At 34.4% G+C, this 27447-nt stretch overlaps 1 protein-coding gene across 2 annotated transcripts in view; it reads right to left on the minus strand.

Moving 5' to 3' along the window:
* Positions 1 to 329: 329 nt before the first annotated feature.
* Positions 330 to 27447, minus strand: part of LOC123546458 (tetraspanin-5-like) — a 35590-nt gene continuing 8472 nt past the window's right edge. The window contains exons 1-8 of one of the 2 annotated variants that reach the window (XM_045332730.2): positions 19797 to 20464; positions 15127 to 15704; positions 12333 to 12521; positions 10827 to 11018; positions 4871 to 5005; positions 4030 to 4077; positions 2552 to 2668; positions 330 to 1842 (exon numbers count right to left, since the gene is read on the minus strand). In XM_045332730.2, the coding sequence (XP_045188665.2) occupies positions 1723 to 1842; positions 2552 to 2668; positions 4030 to 4077; positions 4871 to 5005; positions 10827 to 11018; positions 12333 to 12521; positions 15127 to 15704; positions 19797 to 19830 (1413 nt within the window). In that variant the 5' untranslated portion in view covers positions 19831 to 20464 and the 3' untranslated portion in view covers positions 330 to 1722. Of the gene's footprint in view, positions 1843 to 2551; positions 2669 to 4029; positions 4078 to 4870; positions 5006 to 10826; positions 11019 to 12332; positions 12522 to 15126; positions 15705 to 19796; positions 20465 to 27447 lie in introns of those variants that run through there. The other variant, XM_045332731.2, reaches the window with a different exon arrangement.

Genomic DNA, 27447 nt, shown 5'->3' on the forward strand with positions numbered 1-27447 from the left:
AATACTTTCCTTAAAGAATATTACGTAAACATCTACTTTAATACAAGATTATGAATTCAGGAAAATGATACAACAGTGTCAGCACACGTAATCCTCCTTTAGTTATCTGGTTTATCTGTGCTTACCTTTCACTTTCAAATACAATTTCACAGTTGGTAGATACAAATCTACAAAAGCACTTTAGAAATATTGGAAGCATTTTCTTAATAACATGTAATAAACGTTCAATATTCCCAGCATTATATATCATCCATAGTCTGTATGATCCAGCGGATCCTGTTATTCTGACATAGTGAATGTAATTTGTGTGTTTATGCCATATCTATCATCAGTGCTAAAAATGGAACTATATATAGGTACAAAAGAAGTTAAAATATCTGGTTTTATTTGTTCCCTGTGTGTTTATTATTCTTACATATGATTATAAGAGAGGTTGAGATAGCATTACATATATGTGTCATTGTAGTCAGTACATAAACACATAAAAATAATGTGTTCAGATCTTCACTTTGTTTGTTTGCTCCAGGTAAATGATCAGCAAGTGTAATATCTAGCCGTCATTTCTGTACTTTTAAAACAAACAAAAAACAATAAGAAATGTGTACATGATAATACCAGTATTGCCTAGTGTTTCGCCAACATAACATAGTTCTGAATGTGTAACTCATTGTAGCAAAATGATTCTAGGTTGGAAATTGTATCCCTACCATGCATTATATCATCTGTCTTACTAAACAAATCTCTCCTCTGCCAGCAAATGGCATGCTGATAGATAACAAAAGGCATGTATTGCATCGAGATAAAATCTGTGCGAATACAATATCGTATTGTAGATTCTAAAACAGCTTCCAGTATTACTTTAACACAGCTACCGGTTTCATAAACCAAGAAAATATTTTGTATAACGTAATGCAGACTTGGTATTGAATTTTACAGACATCTGAAGACATTTCTTTGTCTAGGTGTAACATAACATTACTTATCTGATGAAGCTATTTACAAATTTCATGAGTCTGGATGTGGAAAGTTCCAACTATTTTCGTACAGTAAAAAAAGTTATTTTCATAGCTATTTTGATGTTCAGTTCTTCAATAGTTGAAACGATACATTTCATCCGATTGCGGTTGTCTGGATAGAATGTAGACAACATGATAAGTAGCTATAACTGTCTAATGAGAATAAGGCATCTTCTAGCCTGTTTCCTATTACCCTTAATGTACTTTTCTCTTGTTTCTCAGCTTTATGCGAAGGAGTACAGGCATATATCTTTTTAAGGTGTTATTTTGATATTTTTATACTAGCATTTTATGCTTCACTTGTCCTTCCTGGTCATAGTCGCGAAATAATCACGAGATTCACCTGGCGGGGATAACACTGCCCTTTAAAGTGAGGAATAGGAGTGACTGTTTGACCGCAACTGACCAGTTTAAACTCACCAGTGGTGCTTTTGCCGGTAGTTCCCCAACGCGTTTATGTATACGTCGTCTTTGTCATTAATGTATTTCCTTTAGTCTTTTTGTTACACATTCATACATACACTGCAGTATGTTTGGATTCGGGGAAGCTACATCTTTTACCTTCTCGTCGTCTCTATCTCACATTTGTCCTTGTTTTTGTTTCAGAAGCTCTTAACATGATGTACACCACTTTAGTGCGATTAGCAACTGCCTGTTGCTGTGACATGTTGCCATATTATATGTTTATAGTAGACATTAGACACAGCTATACAGTTCTTGTCATGGTATTTGCACCTGATGAAGAATTGCTCTGTAATACCCGCCATCTAGACCTTTGTTTACGTATTCGTACAACCATGACTTTTGCCGACAGTACAGCTAAAAACTGGTGAAAAGAGAAAAAGTATGTATTTCCTTTGAGAAACTGTGTAATGTCATTCAATGTCATTCTATGTGATTTTAAAAACATTAAAACACAATTCAGTTGACCAGCATTTGTAATTATAAATCAGTTCATAATGCCAACGTAGGTTATGTTGACATGCTTTAAAATGGTCATGCGGGCTGTCAAGCGTGAAGCCTTAGAGTCGCAACCTATCCCGTACCATTTTGGGGATTTTCCCGTATAAGAAAAAAACTAGTGTTCTTTTAGCGTTTTAATGAAATGATTGTGAAGCAAAGTATATTTTAGTGAATATACCTTTAAATTAATAAAAGTCGGGTAACTTTGAAATAAAAAATATTTTTCATGTGTCTAGTTCATATTTTGTAATGCGCTTTGTGAATTTTGTATGATATGAATAACAGTACGAGCTACACGTGTACAGGCGACCACGGTTCGAGCTCCAAGTATCACAACAGAATTCACCACACTGGAGTAATAATAAGCGAATAACAAAATGTTTGAAAACAAGATGCATGAATAAAAAAATCGCCAAATAAGACGCTTTTAAAGCGCCAGAGAGTACATCTCGAAAGCATAATACGGCGGCAAACGTTGGTGTGGTAGAACTAACTTTGATTTACTATGATAGTTGTAGTGGCCATCTGGACCGAATATCTTCAAAGATAAAATATGAAAAATAATTACTTACTTGCATTATAATAACTGATAAGCACGAAATAATTATGAAATCATTATATTTTCCCAGCCACTCTCCGAAACCAATAATACAACCCCTTGTATAGATATAGTCTCGAACATCATTTAACTGAAAGACAAAAAGATTCCGTTATTTCAATCGATGCTAATTTGAGGCGGTCAGAGACATAGATAGATAGATAGATAGATAGATAGATCAATTTCAGTATAAAATGTCTGTTTACATGGAAACATATCATAACATATATTATAATAATAAATTATACCACAACAGGATAATGAACCATGACCACTACATTATCCACAAAGGATAACACAAAAAGGAATAAAATTAATGCCTTATTTCAATTGTGGTCCTTTTAGAACAAAATGGTCTGACAAGGACGATATGAATAATGATTATTACAAAAAATGGCATAAAATAAAAATATTATTCATTATTATCATAGACATTTAAATGGATTAATTTCATGACTCTAGGTCAAATACTTCTTGAGATACTTTCTACACAAAGACTTAGCTAAATACCATAACCCCCGTCTTACTGAAATACCAAACAAAACCACAGGCTCACAATTTCAAGTGCTGAATAATATTCCTACGTGGTTCCACAACTCTATGTCAAAAACGTTTTGAGATATGTTCGACACAAACAGTTAGGTCCTTTATATATGTTTTGACTAATTCAAAGGCCATACTTCTGGTCTAGCTGAGTGAAACCTCAAAGAAGCCAAATGTGCACAACCTTCACAGGCTGAATAACAAAACTATGGTGTGTGACTACTCCAGCTCAAATATGTTTTTGAAATATGTACAACACAAATGTTGACAGACGGACATGCATCCTGCCGAACGAACAGACAAAGCAAAATTGAAGTCCCCGCATAAACATAATTGAACAAACATCGAGGGAGGGCATAAAAACTCAAACATATTAGTAACTTGGGTTCTAGCTCTACCTTCTGAATTTTCATGGAGAACACTATAGACAATCCAAGATTTAAGCTTATTGTATTTATTTTTGTTTGTCTGAATACTAGGACTAGACTTGCTGTGAAGCTGATGACTAAGAAAACGTCAACAAATGCAAAAAGTAAGTACAGATAATTGAAGCTTATGTTCCAGGGAATCGTATAGGTAAGTAATGAAACATCCTAAATGTGTAGCAATTCAAACGAAGACTGTGTATGTAACCGGGTTTAGCGCGTCTTTTGTAACAATTTATAAGTCAGTGATCACAATGCCAAATTCTACAGTGCTGCCTTGCTGGAACTTTACGCCGCAGACTCGTGACATGAAACATGAAAACTATCCTCTCAATGCCTAGCGGCTAGTATGGAAGACCCCACACCCGAAACAGGCGATCTACCAGTATGCTACCGAGGCGGTGATGTCTATTCATGTTTTTATACAGTTGAACGAAAGAATATCAAATCAACATGATATACAAAGCTTTAAATGGATACATACCGGTTTGTCTGTAATTTCAAACCCGCACATTATATTTACTCTATCTCCCTGAAAACATAAATGCATGTTTTGTTTATTAGTATTAAATCCTTAGTTAAAATGTGATAGACAAAGAATAAATGTACTCGACATTCAATAAACAAACGATCGGCTCACAACTATTTGAGTATTATGCATAGTAGCACACAATTTTTTATGTATACAAAGTAAAGGAAATGACTACATCTTACATAAACATTAAATATTCAAGGATAATGTTTTGGAGTTTCCCTTTTCAGGAAATAGAGAAAGAAACAAATGCCATTTGCTGCAAAATGGAAAGATAAAATATTTACACAAAAAAAGCATTTACAAAGTTATGCGGCTTATCAAAAAGAATGTAATATCATTGAATAATGTTAAGAAACAGCGATATATCTTGAAAACAGATTCCACTCAGATAGTTATTTTGACGGTAGCAAGCAACCAACCAACCCGAGCCTGTTGTCGTGTTGAGCGACTTGAGGAGTTTCCATTTTTTCTATTTTAGAATGTTTTTGAGATGAACCATGCGTCATTTAAAAGTTAGCAAAGTACTTGATTTATGCTTTGTCAATGTATGCAATGATTTCTTGTTAAATTTGCTTTGAATTACAGGTTTGATATTGTACAGATAAGTGGTGAAGATGTAATTACAGTCGTAGATGGATGTCACATCTGTTTTGTTACACAAAACCATTATATAGCCCCAAAGGCCTACAGTCCGAAATTCCAACATTCTGCAGTGTAAATAGTCTTAAAACATACAAATTGATACGGTATATATATTTATATATCTTAATCTATTTTTCTTTCAAACTACCTTTTCAAATATACAACAGGAGGTTGGGACGGCACACCGGTAAATGCTCATGTTCGTTGAGGTGCAGTTAAAATATGGACTAATCTGCCAATCTCGAAATCCTTCATCTGTATGACTGATACCACAACATTTAAACTACAAAAAATAAGATAAAGCATATTATATAATAATTATCATAATATCTAATAACTATATACTATACTATTATACTATACCAACCCGGTATTATTTCTACCTGTTAATTTATTTCTTTTTAACAATATGCACGTTTGTAAAAACATAAATACTTATCACGCAGAGTTATATTTACTGCTGGTATTTGGTGATAAAGGTAAGTGTTTAAGTCATTTCAATGGAAGATGGAAAAATATAGATATGAATGCTATAGGTCATGTTCACAGTTAAGCTGTTCCCCCTCTTCCTTGATCACAGTGTATATTGAGTTTATATAGGACAATACAGGAAACCACAGCAGACACATTATTCAACTCCCGGTCCATTTAAGGATACTTAGAAAATAATTCACAGATGTGTACATGTTCAACACCCTCAAGCTACTGAAGATTTGACAGTCTCGAATTTAGTTTTTGTATAATTTCTAAAAATCTCTGAAAGAAATATCCAAACTAAAATACAAAACCTAACCATTACACTACAAACTGAATTAGAAATCTGCAGACAAAGCATTTGTAGGAACTACTACTTCATCGAATAATTTTAACATTGAATATTGTTTGTTTGTCAGGCAAATTTCTGATTTCACAATGTTATACTGACATGCACTTAGAAACAGTTTTCAACTGTAATTTGAGAACTGCGTTAGCTTAGAACTCTTAAGAACATTACAATATGCAAAATTTTACAAGGGCGGAAAGTGAAGATACATCTCTGAGGGGTATAAAATCAAATAGTGACCGAAATAACGTTTCTAGCATATATGCTTCCTGGTTAATTTGTTCTTGAATTTGTCGTATTATCTAACATTCACACTCAGATTGCAAACACTAGATTTCAAACAAGACGCTCAGTATGTAATATGTAATTCGATGAGTACTTTCTGTTTGTTTAGCAATGAACAAACTCACGTGTGTAAAAGTAATATCGCCTGTTCAATATATTACAGACTGCAAAGTTATTTTGTTAAGAGTAAAACAAAATAATAAATGATTGATAAAATTACATCTTTTGCTACAGAGGGAGATATTTCAGTTTCTTTCAAAATACTTTCTCCAGAAAATGGACTTCAGTTATTCATTCGAGTTAATACGATAAAGCAATGACAGATTATACGTTTCTGACTTCAGCATGCTGATCACGACGTGTAATACCGTTGGCTCAATTTCAATTGGAATGAAATGGCTTCACAACAAATTGACAAGCTGATAAAGTAAAAGCGTAGTACAAAAGAGCTTGTGCAGAACATTTCGGTATTGAACTTGGTATATTTGGAGAAATGGTAAAGAGAAATTCGATATTACTGTTGCTCATTCTATTAACAATTTCCAAACAGTTACAGAGGTTACAGGATAGTTACTGACAACTATAACAGATTGTACCGCGAAATTTGTATGAATATTACTATCAGGGTTACAAACGCAACTTAAAAGTGTGAAACATTTCTGCCTCGACGAATACCCAATTTCATAGTCATTCAAAGGCTGAGAATTTCCATATTTTCCATCAGGTAATTTCATTTGCAAATCCAGTTAGTGCTGACCTTACGTTGAACTAGTTCATAAAAACTGCAACAAAACAATTCTGGCTAAACATGCCTGAAGTCCGATTGTTGGAGAAAGTAAAATAATCCTAATCACTGTTCTCCATACTCTCCGTTATCGGGGGCTAACGACAATACGAAGGCAATGCACGATCTATAGCGGACAATAGCATCTTGGTAAAATTAAAACAATTTTGTTAGAATGTTTTGATACCAGAGCCTTGTCTAAGTTTTTTTTAAAGTTTTTTAATTAAGATTTGTAGTTATTAGTATTGTTTCAGTGTTTTTTCTGTAGTATTTTAATTATGTAGAATTTAGTATACAGTAATTTTCAATTTTCCGACGGTTTATTAGATAATTAATGATTACAAACCAATTTAATTTAATAAAAGAAATATAGAAATTAAGTTGGTTTGACTATAGCTCATGGGCTCATTGACTACATTATTAAAATTCATATTGATTTCAGATTCACAGCTACAAGTGTTACTATTTTTCTAATGACCTAGCTCTGTGAATACAATATATGAACGTTGATATTCCAGTTTAATTAATGTTGCCGTTTCGGACTCTCCAATCAGATAGTTTCCAAAATATGTAACAAAAGTTCTGTCGTTTTTGACAAATATATCAGAAAATGTGTGATTCTAGTGTAGCAATTACTAGAAATGTATTTTGAGGTGTATCTTTTAAACATTTATACAGAACGTATTTTCTTTCATGAGCTTAAACCTTACACAATAATTTATTATTATAGCAGAAGCCATTTTCTGGTTTGGTATTAGATCAGATAAGATGTTTGCATTCAATGTGATTTCATTGCATGACATAGACAAAGTTGGAATTTGCATTTGGTAAAATTTATATGGTAACAAAATTACTTAAATATAACCAAATATTTCAATAGATAGCATAAACTAATTAGCATCAATATATTGCAATCGGATAATCAAATTTGTGAATGCTATATTGGCCACATGTGTTTCACCTTCTACCGCTCTGTTTATCCAATTCTTCTAAATGAATTGTGACACGTAACATTCATCACTCTCAAACGATTGCACTGTAAGAAACAAATGTTTTCAATAACATGCAAAGGCTTTAATCGGAATTTTCTCTAATCTTGTACAAACAATCATGATATTATAAAATATCTTTTGATCGGCAGCTATGTTATTGAAAATACCAATGTTGTTCAGACTTGTAAAGCACCAATAAAAGCTGTACTGAAACGTCAGAACAAAGATGTTGTAATATTTTAAACATTTTATTTTCACCCTAATATGCGATATCACATAGTAGGTAAAAATGTCAATTAAATAGCAATGACCTCTTTAACTACCACATACTATACCCCAGAATTAACGGTTACCATAAAAAGTTGCGTATTCGCATAATTAGCATTTGCATTTTATAAGCTGCCCATTGGATATTTTAGCTCACACGAACCCAAACTGCAGGATGAATAATTTGTACTGGTAGATGGTCCTGCCACTGTTCATCTGCGTCAACGGTTTTAGTGGTCTTTACCTTGTTGGAAGTACAAGAAACTAAGTCTGCAGCATCCTGGCATAAACTTATTTCAGGTTTAATAAATGGTTCTCTTGATCGTTTTAAGGTTCCTCATGAACCATTTGATCGATTATCACAAAATTCTCTCAAGGTGTAACATCCTTTAAAAAGGGTATTACAATGGTTTTCTAACTTTGCTGTGATGGTCCAAAATTGTGAAACAAACTTGAGAGCTTAATGGCGATCTATCAAATCATTCATGATAGGACCCCTAAAAGGGACCATGTGCCCCCATTAGAAAACAAAACTGGGACAGGATCTGATAATAATGCTAAGACGAAATAAAATGAAGATCCATCAAGCGGTTTAATATGAGAAGAACTTGTTTACAGATTCTCCACTATTTGTTGTAGATGTGGTTCCTTCATTTGAACAAATTTGGGAGAGGACCTTTCAATGATGCGACAGACTAAAATTATTGAAGACATGTCCAGTAGTTTATAAGAAGTCGTTTAAATGCGTTTTTTCTATTTTCAGCTCTAGCGGCTCTTACAAGTGCCCTATTTGAACAAAGTTTGGAGGCAACATTACAATGACGCTACGAGACAAGTTTGTTGAAGATTCGTCGAGTAGTTTATGAGAAGCTGTTTAAAAGTTTTCTTCTTTTTGTAAATCTAGCGTTCCCGCAAAATGGTCAAACACCCCTATTTGAAGAAACTTTGGAGAGGACCTTACAATGATACTAATGACCTAGTTCGATGAAGATCAGTCAAGCGGTTCATCAAAACGAGTCGTTTAATGGAATTTATATGTTCAGCTCTAGTCGCCCCTAAAAAGGCCTATGCTTACATATGAATAAAAATGAGAGAGGACCTTATAACGATGTTTCTGACAAAGATTTAAGAATATCTATCAAGAGGTTAATGGCAAAAGTCGTTTAAACGTTTTTCTATTTGTAGCTCTAGCTAGCTGCGCCTTAAAGAGGCCTATTGTCCTGACTGAATGCACTTAGCAGACATCCTTATTATGATGAATTGACCAAGTTGGTTAAAGATCCATCAAGCAGTTCATGAGTATAAGTCATTTGAATGTTGGCTTTTTCCCCTATTGTGTGCTTTAGCGATCCTAAAACGGACCAAACGCCCGCATTCGAACGGAATTGTTTGTGCGTGTGTTTGTTTGTTTGTTTGTTTTGGGTTGAATGCCGTTTTTCAATAGTACTTCAGTTATGTAACGGCGAGCAGTTAACCTAACCAATGTTCCTGTACCGGTACAAATCTGTTCTCCGCAAATAACTGCCAACCTCCCAATATGAGTCAGAGGAGGTGGACGAATTATTTCTGACGGGCAGGCTGCGAACGAAACTGGGAGAGGACATTATGTCGATGCTAATGACCAATTTTAATGAAGACCTACCCCACCCCCCCACCCACCCCTCACCAAAACGTCCATGCCAAGAAGATGTTTATATGTATCTTTTAACAATAGCGGCCACTTAAATGAGGCCGAGAGCAAAACTGGTATAGAACCTTATAATGATTCTACTGAGCAAGTTTAATGAATATCCATTAAGCAGTTCATTAGAAATCGTTGTTTTCTATTTTAGCTCTAGTTGCCTTTAAAAGGAGTCGAGAGTTCCCATTTAAACAACCTTAGAAGTAGACATTATAATAATACTTCAGGCCACGTTCAGTGAAGATCCTTCGTTTCTTCTTGAAACTTTAACGTCAAGTGTCCCAATTTTATAAACATTTGGGAGTGGACCTTATAACAATGCTACATATCAAGGTTGACAAAATTCATCTGGCAGCTCATGAGAAGAAGTTGATCAAATTTTATTCTCATTTTAGCTCTGACCGCCCCATAAAACGTGCTAAATTGAATCATTTAAAAACACTTGATAGATGTCTATGCCAGAATGCTACTGACTAAGGTTCATGTGTTTCCAATCAGTAGTTTCAATGAAGATGTTTAGATTGAAATAATGACACAGGACGATGGAGCTGGCCATCATTATTACTAATCCCACTAATAGTTTACTCTGAACAAAGTTCTGATGAGCTTACAAAGGCGTAGATCTAGCGATAGAAGACTTTTACCGGGTCGTAAACTATTCTTGTAAGTTTGAAGAAAATATGATAACTTGCCATTTCCTATGCAATGATTCTACCTTTTGCTGAACACAGATTAGTGAAATCGTTAGTTGTGTGAAGTCGTGGTGTTCCCTATTAAAGTTCTTTTAGTTTTGACCTATTTCTGTTTTCTATTTCAACTGCTAAAAGGTCAGTAAAAGACTACTAGAATCTCTTTGCTGATCAAATGTTTTTTGCTATCGATTGGCTTCACCAATATGTGTGGTCTGTTGATTATACCGTATTGTTTTGTGACGGTGTGTAAAAATAAAAGTTATCCCTAAATGATTAAAACAGTATAAGTAAGTGTTTAAGAAAACGTTTTTAATCTAAGTTATGTCTTACAATTTCACTCTATCACAGGCAGGATATATACATACAAGTAGCAATTATTTCAACAAAATGTGATAAAATAACATTTTTACGTTCAAAAGCACAACACAAAATGTTTACATGTACAGCAGTACAATTCAAACTGGCACATTGCTGGGAAAGATGATATGAATGCTAACATTGACAAGTTTTGTTTTCTGTATGTACTCGGATATCTGTGATACATCTGTACATAAAAATAAACAATTAAAGAAATTCTGACCTCAGACTGTATTCTGTCCACCCATGCTTTCACTTCAAGATCGTCCATATATCTCTGTATAGCCGAGTACAGAATCTTTTCTGGTTGGGAGCGAAGGAAATTATCTCTGGCTTCTGGCACGGTATAAATGATAAAAACTACTGTTGCAAGAATCATCTCTCCAACAAGTATAATGGTTAGCACGTAAAAGAACTACAACAGAAAACGAACATTTATTTAAACTGGCGGAAATCAGAATAGCCCTTCGGATTTAGTAACTACCCGCTTTATTTTGAAAGGGCAATATTTAAATTCAACAAAAAAGGACGGAAACAAAATTATGACAGTATCTTACCAATGAATATCTAAATAAAAACAAATGTATTAAAACTTGCTTTCAGGGACCAGTGACCAAGATGAGTGTAACAGTTGTATATTAACACTCAAGCAATCAAGAAATCCACAAGTCTATATTTCTCAGACCAACAAACTCAGTTACATTGCAACCGATGTATGTGTAGCGTTAATATTTTTCCTCTTTCATTACAGCGTAATATTGCCTGGTAACAAGATTTGTTATTCGCATGCATTTGTACACGCATCAACGAAATGAAAAGAGATTAACAATTCGCTTGGTATTCACGGAACAGAGGACGACTGACGTATCAATAACATTCTATAGAAATTCGGCTCCTATATAGTCCCGCTGTGGCTTATTTGTCAATATTTGTTTCATATATAGATGAAATGGAAGCCATTCACATTAGAATGTATATTGTGTATAGATACAACAACAACATATCATTTTTGTACATATCAAATGTATTTCAATGGTAAAATGACTTATGATGGGCGATTATACCCTAGCAAATTGATGTCGTCCTATTTAATACATTAAACTGCAATAACATATCTATAGAACTATGTCCTTTTGAAATAAATATTGTGATGTGGTGACGTGCGTAACATTGCAAAGTCAACATTGCTTTGATTAAAATCATTGAACAGACATAAAACTAATATGAACTAACAGTGTGTGTTTTTTTATTATATGTTGAATCGAATTCATACATATGGTATTTATTCAGTGTAAGACATTTCGATTTAATCTCAACATATGATACGTATCTTTCTTAATCATATCATTTCAACTTCATAATTCTAACTTAACTCGTGTAAAAACAGATTTGAAATTTTCACTGACATTTTAAGATGTGTTTCATCATTTTATTTCAATAAATACTTGTAATAATGGCATTTACGTTGTAGGTTTTTAAATACATAGCGTATAGATAACAGCCTATTTTACAAAGAGGGGAAGGGGCCAAGGCCTGTGATTTGGGAAAAAAATAGCTCGGTATTTAGGCAAGGGGGGATAAAAAACCTAATGTAAAGTCAATCTTTTTGGGACAACTGCATGATCTAAAAGAGATTTTTTCTGCGGGGAAGGGGCCTAATAACGGCCTATTATAGAAGTAAAAAAACTAGATAAAGACGTGTTGCATCCTACAGGCAATGTTGACTTACCACTCTGAGCAAAATCAGATTTTCTCTCAGGGCACCAACACATCCCAGGAAGGCCACAACAAACGTCACACCACCACCAATACACGTCAACAAAGGCAAATCAAGGTAAAATTCCGTATCTGACGTCACAAGAAGAGTTTTATCTGTACGCATCCAAATCCCAAGCCCAATAGCGATTACCGCTGTAATCTGTGGAAATAAAACATCAAATGAGCCGTGCCATGGGAAAACCAACATAGTGGCTTTGCGACCAGCACGGATCCAGACCAGCCTGCGCATCCGCGCAGTCTGGTCAGGATCCATGCTGTTCGCTAACAGTTTCTCCAATTCCAATAGGCTTTAAAAGCGAACAGCATGGAGCCTGACCAGACTGCGCGGATGCGCAGGCTGGTCTGGATCCATGCTGGTCGCAAACCCACTATGTTGGTTTTTTCATGGCATGGCTCAAATGTAAGTGCTAAGAGGACTCAACAATACATGAACTACTTTTGTTCAAGGACATCCATTATTCGAACGTCATCAATTGCAACAGCAATGTCGAGGATTTGATGCATCCCGCCCTCTTTGATAATAAGGTAGCGGAGGCATACAGCGTTACCCATGTCTTTGTGTGTTTGAGCGCGTTAGTGTTTGTGTGTTTTTGTGCGCGTTCACATTATTGTGTCCGGCAGTTTACTTTGTCGTGTGTTGTCAGACTGAAAGAAATCGACACAGAACATGATCATGTATCGCATGCTAGACCCAGACATCTAGCCTAAAGGTCAATAACAGAAGTAAAAGGCTTAAAGTATTTTTTCTTGTCCGCTCTCTAAGTTTTTATGCATAATCAAATACCTTGGCACATACCTAAGGTATGACAGGACAACGTACCATGTGCAAGACCCAGACCCTAACCTTCAAGATCAACATTACATTTAGAGGTCACACATTTTACGCCATTTTTTGCGTCCGGTCTATAACTTTGATAAGAGATCATGTTAATTCAATTTACCTGGCAAAACCATTCAGTATAGCAAGACAATATGTCGCGAGCAAGACCAATTTCTCAAGTCCAAAAGTCAACGGCACACTTATCGGTCAAAGACTTTACTTCATATTTTTGTCTGAGCTATTTATTTAAACATACTCTTTCAGAAAGCTATAATGTAACATTTGAATTATAACACTAATACAATTATTGTAAGTGATATTACTCAAATGTTACACACTTCTGTTTCCTAGGACTATAGAGCATGCAATCTGTGTCATATGGACACTTTGTAGAGAAACAACCAATTTTAATTTTCTATATTCATAATCAGTCACAAAGTATAGTTTTATTTCCTTTCTTTTATGGCTCAATACCAAAGGCGTCCTTATTTTACATTTCGGTCAGACAGATATTAGTCATCAATGTACATAGAACAGATAAAAGTGTCAGACAAAACATGACGTATTGGATAATAGAATTAATATTGTTAACAATGTGGGACCAGCGATACAGAACATCAATCAAACAATGGAAATAATCCATTATCCCCTTCGATATAACGCTACAGAGAACAAAATGTATTTTAAACCAAACAAAACAGTATTGGATCATACGCAGTCAGTCTTTGCTCAGCGTTCATATCAAACCTATAATGAAAAGTACGTATTTTGCTACGCAGAAACTGAAATACAAGTCTTTGGTCAACGTCCATTCCTCAGTTATTAACCTGAGAGTATAACATTTTAAGGTAACGATACATAATTTAGTATCACTATAGTTCCTTTTTATGTTAACATTAAAGTAGTAGATACCAGTGTTTTTATTCTCTGAGTTTAACGTCACATATACACATTTACAGGTCTCCCGAGTACTTCCCAGATTTCGATGCTGGAGGACGATGCAAAGTGTCCTACAGGCATTATTTCATCACAGACGACCCCCCCCCCCCCCCCCCCCCCCGTAGAACCACCGACCTTCCGAAAGCCTGATGGATAGCTTCCTCACACGAAGAATTCTACGCCCCAAGCGAGGCTAGAACCCATATCGGTGAGGGGCAAGTGATTCCAAGTCAGCGACCTTAACCACTTGGCGCCGGAGGTCCCTAGATAGCAGTGTTTAACAAATTATATAGTCGTACAAAAGTATGAAACGGATAAACTATGAAATAAAATAATCATTTTCTTGTCTGTGTAAATACACAAATAACTAATATATAGATATATTTATATGCTAAGTTTTTCTTGTGTTTTATGTCTCATTCGTTATTACAATTAGCAGAATGTTCAATCTGATTTGTTGTTGCCAGATACTGTAACCAGTTGCAGTGTTGGTGGTACATGCTTCATTTCTGGTGGTATAAACATGATAAATGCGTTTAGCAAAATAGTACAACTGAATAATATACAAGATGTACGTAAACTGCTATGAGTGTCCCTACTGCTATTAAATAATCCATTTATTCACAAAAGGGAATACTCTTCCAGCTATTTAGACTGAATATCCAATTTGTCGTGATTTCAAAGAAAGTATATCATTAGTTCTCTTAAACTACATGTATGTCCTTAAATACTCTGGGTAAGAAGTTGACAGCAGTTTACGCAAATTAGTTTTGTTTTGTTTCAACACTGGCTAAATAAATAGCCAGCGAAAAATCTTAGCTGTAGAAAAAACATGTATGTTTCAAAGTACTTGTTAAACGCAAGAACAATATTTAGATTCGTTACCTTGTAAAAGACATTGCAAAGAAACAACGTCATTCAACATTCCGCATAATGTTAAGAAAATTATAAAAACTACAAGAAAGATAAGTGATAAATGCCTTACCCAAGACACAAAGTTGAAGATGAATAGAGAATATTTTATCACAATTGCAAGAACACGTCTAGTTACTTCACTCGTATGGGCATCTTTGATTGTGAACGTTCGTCTTAACCTTTGTTCAAAAGATTCTTTTCTTTTAGTATTTTGATTGTCAGACGTTTTTCTTTTAATGCTGCTGATTTTTTCTAAATCTATTCTGCTTGCAACAGTATCATCTTCCTCGTTACTCGATTCACTATCATTTTCTATTCTTTGCCGGAGCGTATTTGTCTCAACACTGTCGTTACTATTTTCACTATGATCACGTGACACACTCTCATTTGACTTCCTGCGAAGGACATCAGTTTCCGCGAAGCTGTCTGAATCATCCGAAAGATTGTCTCCGTTGTAAAGAAACGGCGTATTTGCACCACTGTCATTTGAGCTTGATGGATTATCACTGTGGTCCAGCGCTTCCGACATTTCGCTCTGATCTGTGTGATTTAGAAGCTTTTCACAAGCTTCAGCTGTATTATGTGATTTATAAGTATCCGTGTGATTTGGACCATTCTCTTTGACGTTCCCGTTTGTCTTTTCCATTTCTGAAATAATATCGATATGTAGAGTCATATCAAAATAAAACCACAGAGATTGTTATCATACTGGAAGAGAAGCACATTGATTGTTTACAAGAATTAAGTTTTCAACCACTTTCACAATAGTACAGAATAATGGAAACAATTTTATCAGGAAAAAGTACTGTCAGGTAAACATTAGATTTAATTTCCTTAAAGCTAGTTTAAATTAATAAGATTTTCAAACTAATAAGAAGGGAAACTGTTGATTATTCCCAGCTATTTGACAGAGATCCCATCTTTTCATACCTAGATTATGAACAGTTTTATTGATGAATAAAGCTCCTTCTATTTTGTTCATCTGTATTATATGAGTGCCAAATTGTTTTCAAAGATTTATAATATAATATTTCCTGGCTTTTAACATATATCCATAGGACACCGGATATTGCACCGAATTCTAGAACATTGTGTTTTCGTTGAACATCAAAGAAAAATCAAGCATGTCATATATTTAATGATTTAATTCTGACTTTGCAGTTTGAAATCACACAGTCGTGGACCAGTTAGGACGATATTTACGTAGGTATACTAATTACACCTACGTATCCTGATATATGAATAAAAGCAAAACTAAACATGTTGTCTTATACTTCCGTTCTGTCTTAAAGTATGAATACATTCATCTGCAGCTGTGTACGAATATATCTACCACACAAGTAAAACACAAATAGTATTTAAATTTGGTCTGAGCGAAGATGCAAGGCTGCCTTTCGTTTTTGTGTGTTGGCAGCTTTTGTAATATGCAGGCTCCATAACCTTAGATCCCCTCTCTAAATTCCAGTTTGTTTAGTTCTGCCCATTGTTTTCTCGTTTAGGGCAACATCATTATTTTCACTGGTGATCATACGCGCGACTTGTGGTTTTCTACTTATCTATTTTAATACATATCCACTGTATCATTAGTATAGAATGTTTTGAGAAATTGATTTTCATATGATACTATCAGTTTCTTCTACTCTCAGATGACTAATAGTTACAAAACCCTGTAATTTGCAGCAAAGAAAAACTAAAATAGTAATGCTCATAGAACAACCATTCAGAAAAAAATAACATAACCTGGTAACGCTTTGCCCCGTATCGATTATGAACAAGAGTGCAAGAATGTCACAATATACGCCCGTCACAGCAAATTTCTTTACTCTAGCACCTGTATTTGCAAATGGAATTTTAATTTTGTGGTTGTTTAGTAATAACTAAGTGTTTTGTTTTTCTAAGTTCTCAAAAAAACTCCTTACCAGGTAGAGATACCTTAAAATACACCTAAAATTGGAAAGTAACATCTATGTTGTACCACAGAAAAGTGGTCTTGGTTTTTCCCTACGGTCAATTATAAAAAAGTTACAGTATAAGTTATTTATAGTAACAACTAAGGGAAGTTAATCTTAAAAAAAAAAAAAAAAAAAAAAAAAAAAATGTAAGTCCTCACAAAAATCTTTACCAGGTAGAGACTGGTCAAAATACACCTCAAAATTGGATGTAGCATGCATGTTGTACTACAGAAAAGTGGTCTCGATTTTTCCCTACGACTAGTAATGAAAAAGTTACAATATAAGCTATTTATAGTAACAACAAAGGGAAGTAATTCGAAAGAGGGAACTGCGCATGACACTTCGTCTCATGATGGTGTATAATTGTGTCAAGTTACATCAAAATCCCTCTATGCATGAAGAAGAAATGCTTCGGACAAAGTCATTCTTGTATCTGACCTTTGGCCTCTAAGTGTGACCTTGACCTTAGACCTAGGGACCTGGTTCTTGCACATGACACTACGTCTCGTGGTGGTGAACATTTGTGCCAAGTTATATCAAAATCCCACTATGCATGAAGAAGAAATGCTCCGGACAAGGTTTTCATTCTTGTATCCTTTGACCTCTAAGTGTGACCTTGACCTTAGACCTAGAGACCTGGTTCTTGCGCATGACACTCCGCCTCATGGTGGTGAACATTTGTGCCAAGTTATATCAAAATCCCTCTATGCATGAAGAAGAAATGCTCCGGACAAAGTTTTCATTCTTGTATCCTTTGACCTCTAAGTGTGACCTTGACCTTAGACCTAGGGACCTGGTTCTTGCGCATGACACTCCTTCTCATGATGATGAACAATTGTGCCAACTTTCATCAAAATCCCTCTATGCATGAAGAAGATATGGTCCGGACAAAGTCATTCTTGAATTTGACCTTTGACCTCTAAGTGTGACCTTGACCTTAGACCTAGGGACCTGGTTCTTGTGCATGACACTCCGTCTAATGATGGTGAACAACTGTGCCAAGTTTCATCAAAATCCCTTCATGCATGTAGAAGATATGCTCCGGACAAGGTCTGTGGACGCCGCCCGCCCGCCCGCCCGCCCGCCAACCCGCCCGCCCGCCAGGGGCGTTCCCATAATACGTCCCGTTTTTCAAACGGGCGTATAAAAAATGAACAATGCTTAATTAAGTCCAAGACTTATCTTCTGCCAGGTTACATCAGAGTTAACCAAATGATCACTTTTTACCAATCACCCGTTGAGACAATATTGATGCATACCTCTTAATATTCATGATACTGAATTAATTGAGCTAATTCAAGCACACAGAATGTTAAAATTGGCAGCGGAAAGGCAGGAAATAAAATGTTACTCCGGGTGAACAATATAGTAAGTTTATTGTGCAATTTGCCAGTGTTTATGTATCTGTAATATGAAAGTAAAAATTAATTTCTTAGATAAGAATCGTTAACTGATATATTTCTTTTTCATCCTTTATGTGTAACAACAACGCAAGCAATTTACCTTTCATACCAGTCAACTACGGAAGCATGGAGGGGACATCGGATTTCTTTTAAATTTAATTTATGTCGTGGTCACGAGATATTACTAAGATAAAAAACGAAAAACAAAAAATGTTAGCTCGTGGCCACGAGATATAACTAAGAAAAAAAACCAAACAATTTCTTAATTCGTGACCACGAAATATAACTAAAAATAAACGATTTCTCAAATCGTGACCACGAAATATAACTAAAAATAAACAATTTCTTAATTCGTGACCACGAATTATAACTAAAAATAAACAATTTCTATGACCACGAAATATAACTAAAAATAAACAATTTCTTAATTCGTGACCACGAAATATAACTAAAAATAAACGATTTCTCACGAAATATAACTAAGAAAAAAAAACAAAACATTTTTTGCTAATTCGTGGTCACGAAATATGTTAGAAAAAAAAAAAGAAAAGATTTTTGCTAATTCGTGGCCACGAAATTTAACTAAGAAAAAAAAACAACAAAAAACGATTTTTGCTAATTCGTGGCCACGAAATATAAGTAAGAAGAAAACGATAAACGAAAAACCTTTTTATACTATGTGGCCACGAATTAGCAAAAATCGTTTTTCGTTTTTTATTTTTTCTTACTTAAACATCCGATGTTCCCTCCATGCTTCCGTAGTCAACTGATTTATCAGAATTAATTTTCCAGAATTAACATTACTTTTAAAATATACGAACATAATTCAAGCATTTTTAATATATCGTTTTAATATATTATGCAACATAGAAATGGCGTAGAAAAGACAAAATGTTGCCAGGAATTAAGTTACAGTCAAAGGTACGTGATGACGTTTAGAAACAAACAAAAATATTACTCAGTCTGGAAAACCAATCAAATAGAATAGTTGACTCAATAGAGAAACGACGAATATCAGGTAATTGTACTCTCTGTTAAATTTGAATGGATATAAGAACTGTCTTAAACAGTCTAAACTAACAATAACACGGGTATAGCTAAGAGCATATGACAACAAAATAAAGCGATGAATTTACAGTGTACCTGTCGAAAATCCAATTTTAGTTTCTGGGCTATGTTGCATGTACAATTCAGCATTTTTCATTTTTGTTTCGAAAAAAGGGATACAATAAATAAGCACATAAGCCGTGTTCAAGTAATTTCCTAACTGATTTTATACATTTAGTATATTATAGACATACTGACTAATTTGTCGGCCTGGGGTCAAAACGTTTGCCATATTTTATGCAAAGTCTAATGAGTAAATAATTACATAATTTACGTACCTCCTTCTAAGGACTCTTCCATTATTGTATCCATTCAGTATTTAAATGTTTTTGTAAGTATCGACGAAGGACTCATATGAAAACAACACTATTTGAACACACTTAGCTTTACGCTAACTTATTCCACATTCAAAACAACCAACACTCGGCTCCCAGAGTAGCCATGAGGAAAATGTCCAATACTTGTAAAACTTTATCTATGTGTACAATTTTCTACTGAGCGGGAAAAATTCCGATCAAAGACATAGCTTTCTACGCGCTTCTATAACATATCAGTACGTGTACTTTTCTTCATGTATTGGGGTTGGCTATTTCAATTGATATAAGAACAGTAACATAGGTTTTGAATTAACAAATGTTTCGTAGTGACTTAAACTTGCATCAGACAAATTGTTCCAAATGTGAAACATTCCTACACTTGTAACAAATTCGAGCTAAGACGTGAATAAATAAAAAGATGAATAAATAGATAAATGTTTAGAATGAAATCTAAATCCAGCTTGCTTGCCTTGACCACCTTATCTATAAGTATATGCTCTTCTTATTATATTTGTACAGTTATTCTGTAATTCTAACACTGTAGCTTATAACAGCCTATGTTGTAAGCGCATAATTCAGAAGTGAACTTCAATACATATAATCACGAGTATTGGTCCCTTATGACGCCACTTGTTGTACACTATCATTTTACAAAACATTATGGTCAGAAAATCCTGCAGCTTCATTTGTAAACTCAATCCTATAATCCGATACAACAATGAATGTCATATCCTCAGTCGCTTACTACGTCTTCATCCTAATGAAGCAGTTTCAACATTACATGATATCTACAACAAACGCTCTTCCATTAATGGGTTTATTGAATAGATCCATTTTAAAATGGGATAAAATTGTAATTTGCAACTAGTTTATATTTTAGTGTAAATAGAAATACAAAAAGACACAATTGTCACCTTACAGTAAATAATTGACAAAACTGTGCTAGTTTGAGATTTGCTTATACATACAGTATCACATAATATTTATAAGTATCACATGATATTACTTGAATGGAGATGGAATCATCATTGCCATCTACATGTTGCTTGATTTATTTTTATTTAGTTTAAACAAAAGATTGTAAAAGACTGGTGTGTAATAGTAAAAATCTGTTTGTACTTATAAAGTCAAACTTATTACTTTCATAGAAAATACTTCTACACGTGAAAGATCCAGGCTTTGCCTATACGAATTCGTAATTGTTCTAATCCCGGAGTAGCGCACTTTGATATTAAATAGTGCTAAGATGAGGGACACCTCTTTTGTCATGCACTTTAAAAGCGTGAAATTCGCCAATAATGAATCTAAAATGTTGTCGTATGACGAAGTTAAATCCCAACAAAAATATAAATAAATATTCATATGAAAAACTGTGGTTTGATAATGAACACGGAAAATGCTTTTGTCTGCTTCTATTTTGCTGAAATTTAAAACTATGATATAATATAAATTTAAATTTAATGTCTTAATTTCTATCTCTGGAGAAATAAGTCAATAGCACTATATTTGTACTACCTTCTTTTTTAAATTTAAGTGTCCAATTTTAAAGAATTTTGAAGATACGACTCCATTTTGTTCATGTATTTTAAAAATGACGTCAGACTGCACGTGCAATTTCGCGGAAATGATCATCCCTGATATCGTTACATCAATGTTGTTTATACGAAAATTAACTCTTTTTCATTTCCACACCACACAAAAGATATAGTGAATGTAAATAGTTATTTATCCATAGAAATTTGACTTTGACATGTATGTCAAACAAAATTCCTTTATCCCCTTATCTACATTATGTAACAGTTTCATCGAATGTTTGACGTTATGTTATATAAAGAAATAAAAATCTGTTCTGGTCTCAATGTGTCTTTAATTATGTCTTCCTTGTTGCTATGCCTTTTGCAAAATGCACTGAGATCATACGTACAGGGCTCTTCATTTTACATACTTTTAAACGAACATATTTTAGTTTACATTCACACGGCATGTAGTGGATTCATATGGTGACTGATTTCTGCCATCTCGTTCTGGTGTGTTGGCGCGTTTGCAGGGCGCCAGAACGCCAGGACGACAATTATACTTGCCAAGACGACAAACAACGGGGGCGTCAACACGCCAAGACGACAAGTGAACGCGCCAAAACGACAAAAATGGATTTTGTCGTCCTAGCGCGTATAATTGTCGTCCTGGCGTGTTGGCGTGTTGGCGCCCTGCAAACGCGCCAAGACGCCAAAACGCCATGACGACAACTTCCCAATTTAGCGTGTTGGCGCCCCCCGCCAGAACCACAAATGCCTTCTTTGTCGTCTTGGCGCGTATAATTGTCGTCCTGGCGTCCTGGCGTTCTGGCGCCCTGCAAACGCGCCAACACGCCAGAACGAGATGGCAGAAATCAGCCACCATAGATTCACTTGTCGGGAATAACACTTTCTATCTGAACGCGTGGTTTTAAGATGAAAATTGCATCGGAGCAAACGTATAGCGCATCACACCGGAAATGACGCAAAATGTATTATGCTAATATTAACAAGCGTGTTATTACCGACGGAGGGCTTATTGGCAAGCTAAGGCGAAATGTATAATTTTAATGTATTTATTAATCTGGATAAAACCTAAACGTTCATATAAAAATACAGATTCGTGCTCACAGGCTCTATCATAGACGTGCTGATTTTATGACTGTAACAAAAACATTTATTCAATTGATACTTGTCCAACATAAACATTGTGATTCTTTTTACAACTTTCTACCAAACTTTAAAGATATCTTTTTGTTTTTTTTTTACTTGTCGGCGTAATATGCATATATTTACATTTGCCCTATACTTTTCCATAGAAAATTATGATGTTCATTTCGTATGAACAACAGGGCAGAGAACACCAATTGTTTTCCCATAGACTTCCATTATAACATTATGGCGTGTACGGCCTTCCATATATCGAAACATGTATATCCAATCACATTTTTTTACAAGAACTATCTTAGTTCCACCAAAATATCGCACGAAAAACATATGAATAGTGATACTTTATTTAAGTAATTTTCGTGTGAATGAGATGACCCCCTGTTTACATCGTTGTCATGGCGGGAGAAATTCATTTGATGAAACTTTTTTCAATACACATAAAATGTAGCAAATTTTGTCAAAATGTATAATGAAATACTGTAAATGCAGTAAAAATATTCCATTTTGAAAAAAATAATCACTTCTTGGGTTTGTTTACATGACTGACCAATCAGAACGCACAGATGCTACCTTATTCCCAGGTATACACTTACCTCATTCCCAGTAAGTTCCTTGTACTTTTTTGAATTGGTGGTCTCTGACCTATAGATGAATGTTTCGATTCACTTTTTCCTATTTTACAGTTTTATTGTTAAGTACAATCCAATACCAATTGTTTCACAAAGTTTCATCAAGAAATGCTCAGTTTTAAGAAAGATATAGACAGTTTACTAAGGTCACCCCCTGTCGATTTACAGGCCCAGATTCAGACACTTTCGTCATTTTATTGCATTTTTTCGCGAAAATTTTAGTTATTGGCATAGGATTTTGTTTGGAAGCTGAAATATGATTCATTCCGTAAGAAATAGAAATAAAATCTACCAATTTTGATCATTCTCCGACATTACAGACATAAAAATGAGCCTTTCTGGTCCAAAACCTCAGATAAAAATGGGAACACCTGTCAAACAAAGAGGCCAACATTTACAAAATATTCAAAATTCACGCTTACTTTTGTACGAAAACGTCTTTCTACATCATCTGCAACAGATTTGTGACCATTAACATTATCTGTGATCGCTCTCGACAAAAGTCACGTTTTAGCTCTTATACAGGACAGAGAACACCAATTGTTTTCCCATAGACTTCCATTATAACATTATGGCGTGTACGGCCTTCCATATATCGAAACATGTATATCCAATCACATTTTTTTACAAGAACTATCTTAGTTCCACCAAAATATCGCACGAAAAACATATGAATAGTGATACTTTATTTAAGTAATTTTCGTGTGAATGAGATGACCCCCTGTTTACATCGTTGTCATGGCGGGAGAAATTCATTTGATGAAACTTTTTTTCAATACACATAAAATGTAGCAAATTTTGTCAAAATGTATAATGAAATACTGTAAATGCAGTAAAAATATTCCATTTTGAAAAAAATAATCACTTCTTGGGTTTGTTTACATGACTGACCAATCAGATCGCACAGATGCTACCTTATTCCCAGGTATACACTTACCTCATTCCCAGTAAGTTCCCTGTACTTTTTTGAATTGGTGGTCTCTGACCAGCAAAAGGAAAGGCGCGAAAGTTACGTCATGTCTGCTTAGTGATAACCGACCGCTGTTTGACGACGTCCGCGTATAGTCAGGGAGAACGTTCCTTATATGACGTCGCAGTTGTTCCGTCTGGTGACAGAATGGCCGGGAAGCTGACTTTAATGTTAAATGCCACAAAATATGTGCAATTTATAATATTATAATAAAGGAAATATAATGTAAATATAAGAAATAAAACTATTTTTTCGGTGTTCATGCGAAATGAACGACAGAATAGGATCTGCAATTTAAACATGAATCGCTAATGAACGCGATTCATATTTAATTTGCCGATCCTATTCGGTCGTTCATTTCGCATGAACACCGAAAAAAAATCATTTCATTTCTTAAGTATTTCATTCTTGTTGTGTCTTTGACTTTGTCGTGAAAGCAGCGGATATTTGTTTTTTATTTCTTATTTATAGATTATGTAAAATCCACAACATCTTTTAATTTATATGTAATTTTTGTCTCTTACTAAGCTTTCTTCAGTTACTTTCATGGAAAGCCTAAACTCGATATTTTTGGATTGGAATTTCTATTTTTGATACCAGTCATATCAATATCAATCCAGTGGGAAACATACTATCTCAACTTAAACTTTATAAGTTTTAAATAGATAAAGCACATTCACATTGACCTATTGTTTTTGCAATTAGGCTGCTGCTGAATAGCAATTCCCTGGGACAATTTCGTGTACATCCTGCGCAATGCATGTAGAGTATTACAGAAATTCGCAAGTTGCACCTGCTGAATCGCAAAGCTGCAGACATGAATAACAAGAGCTGTCCGTTAGACATTTTATTTTAATTTTTAATATAATTTTAAGTTTCAAGTGAAAAACTTTGATAGAGATATTTGACTTTATCAAAAACTTTAACCAAAACATTTTAAGTTAAAAAGGGGCATAACTCTGTCAAAATACAAACCAGAGTTATTGGGATTGATTCTCATGGCGTAGACTTTGATAGTAAATAATTATTTTAAATTTCAAGTCAAAAGCTTTGATAGTAACAGAGATATTTGACTTTATCAAAATTTTTAACAAACGGCGACGCCGACCTCGGGGCGAGTGCAATAGCCCTACTTTTTCTTCGAAATGTCGAGCTAAAAACGAATTCATATCTTGGTTTAGAACTCGTCTTTGTAATCTTTTGAAGACTTAATAAAATTATTTTGTGATTGAAACTGTTGTGCTATTATCATTAACAATGTGAACATTCCTGATCTGTAACTCATTAAAGAAATCGCTTTCTTAAGATCTTAACGATGTAAAATTCTTTGAACATATTGTATAATAATACTTTGTCAGCTTGACGCAAGATATTTTCTGTCTGTAACGATCATCATGTGGCATACATTCATTTTATTTCATTGTGCAAACGTTATTAGTGATATTGAATACAATACAATTCAAATAATACAAAACTTATTGGTGAACATTTGCTGCAACACGTCTAGTAGTTGACCTACTTTGCAATGTGTGGCTCAGATTTTATTTGTTGTGCACAATGCTTCTAAAGAGTGTATTCTTACCATTTCATTTTTGTAGGAAACAGAATGTCGATAAATGGCAGTGGAAGAAGAGAAATGTAAATAAAGCATCCGCTAATCAATATGTTTTGCTTGTGTAATTTTCCAGTGTTTGTTTTCCTGTAATATTAACGTTAACATTAATTTCTCAGATAAGCACCGTTGGCGGATAAAATTCTTTCCAATACATTTGCTTTTCTTTCATATAAATAACAATAGAAAATGCAACTTAGTTTTTATGTCCTTAAACTTTCCAAATGCAACTTTGTTTTAAATACAAAACATTCAAAGCCTGTTGCTTTATACCCTCTCCATAAGTTATGTAATACTGAAACAATTTAGAAAGAGGAATTTAAGCTTAAGTGATTAGATAACTGTAAAAATGATATTGTCAACCAGTTAAAGCCTTAAAGATGTTTGAGTGAAAAATGATACGACAGCAGTCTATGTAACTTGAACCGGCTGAATAAATGAATATTTTAACACAGTGTACAATAAGATTAACACTGACAGTCACAAACTAAGCCATTTATATGACCTGAATGTTACAAAAATCACTTGTTGTGATGTTAAGTATCTGTGAAATTTTAATCAGGCATGTACAAATAGTTTACCTCACTTCAGTGCGATGAATTTCTTAACTATGGTACGCTAACACTGAAAAATATTTCATAATTGTATTGTATTTTATTTTTCAAAACGATACATCAAATAAATATGTACACAAGGCAGTTCCAAGTAATTTTGCTAAATGAAATGATTATCTACTATATTGCTCTTGATTCAGACTATTACATGTATCTAAATTTATGGTCACGAAACCCAAGTATATCTGCATAAACCGTCCAAGCAATTGTATTGCCCAGAAAGTAAACACTAGATGTAATTTTGTCATGCGTGGCTGGTTATGAGTGAAAAACTAAGTTCGAACGATATTTTGATCTAACAATTCTCCAGACCTCAGTTGCCCCTCTAGCCATTATCTTCCGTAAGCAAGCAGGATGGCTTTTTCACATGAAATAATTTTCACTAAAACAAAAGTTTTAAACGGCGGTGAGGATCACGCGATTGAAAGTCAGAGACTTTGACCACTTAGCCACGGAGGCCCAAACTCACTGTTGCCGTAACAGTGAAACAGTGAAAAAAAATCATTTCAGTGTTCACTGTCAGTTTTACACTTATTTTCCAATAATTCACTAAAGACATAAACATATCAACAGCAAAATGCTGGGCGTACAGGTAACAAGCGTGCATGCATGTTAGTTTAAAAATTATTGTAAATTGTGCATGTCTGATATGAGAAGAATCGCTGTCTGAAATAAAATATGGTTCAAGGAGCTTTGATTAGCACTTGCCAATTTTATTTTAAGCTGATGGCATACAGTCTAAACAGTAAACGTCTTAAGACTGGTCACATTCCAAACTGACTGCCAACAGTAACAATACCAGATTTAAAAACTCTTCGAGTATATGATTAAATATAAAATCAGAAGAAAAAAAAACGTTCACGAAACCATTCAAAGCTTATGGATTTGTCGCAAACATGAACAATCAAAGTTCGTTATGTAGTAGATTTGTAAAACAGTATCTCATTTTCAATAAACAATGTACCTTTTCTGTTATCATACTAGCATGAATACATGTTTTAGGGTTTAACGCAGTGCTGTTAAAATCTGGGAACTGTCCCTGACTGCAAGTACTAAAAGTCAGTATAGAACGTATGAATTTCAGTAGATATTGAAATTTGCAT

This window comes from Mercenaria mercenaria, chromosome 9 (genome assembly GCF_021730395.1).
Source record: "Mercenaria mercenaria strain notata chromosome 9, MADL_Memer_1, whole genome shotgun sequence".
Taxonomy (NCBI): Eukaryota; Metazoa; Mollusca; class Bivalvia; order Venerida; family Veneridae; genus Mercenaria; species Mercenaria mercenaria.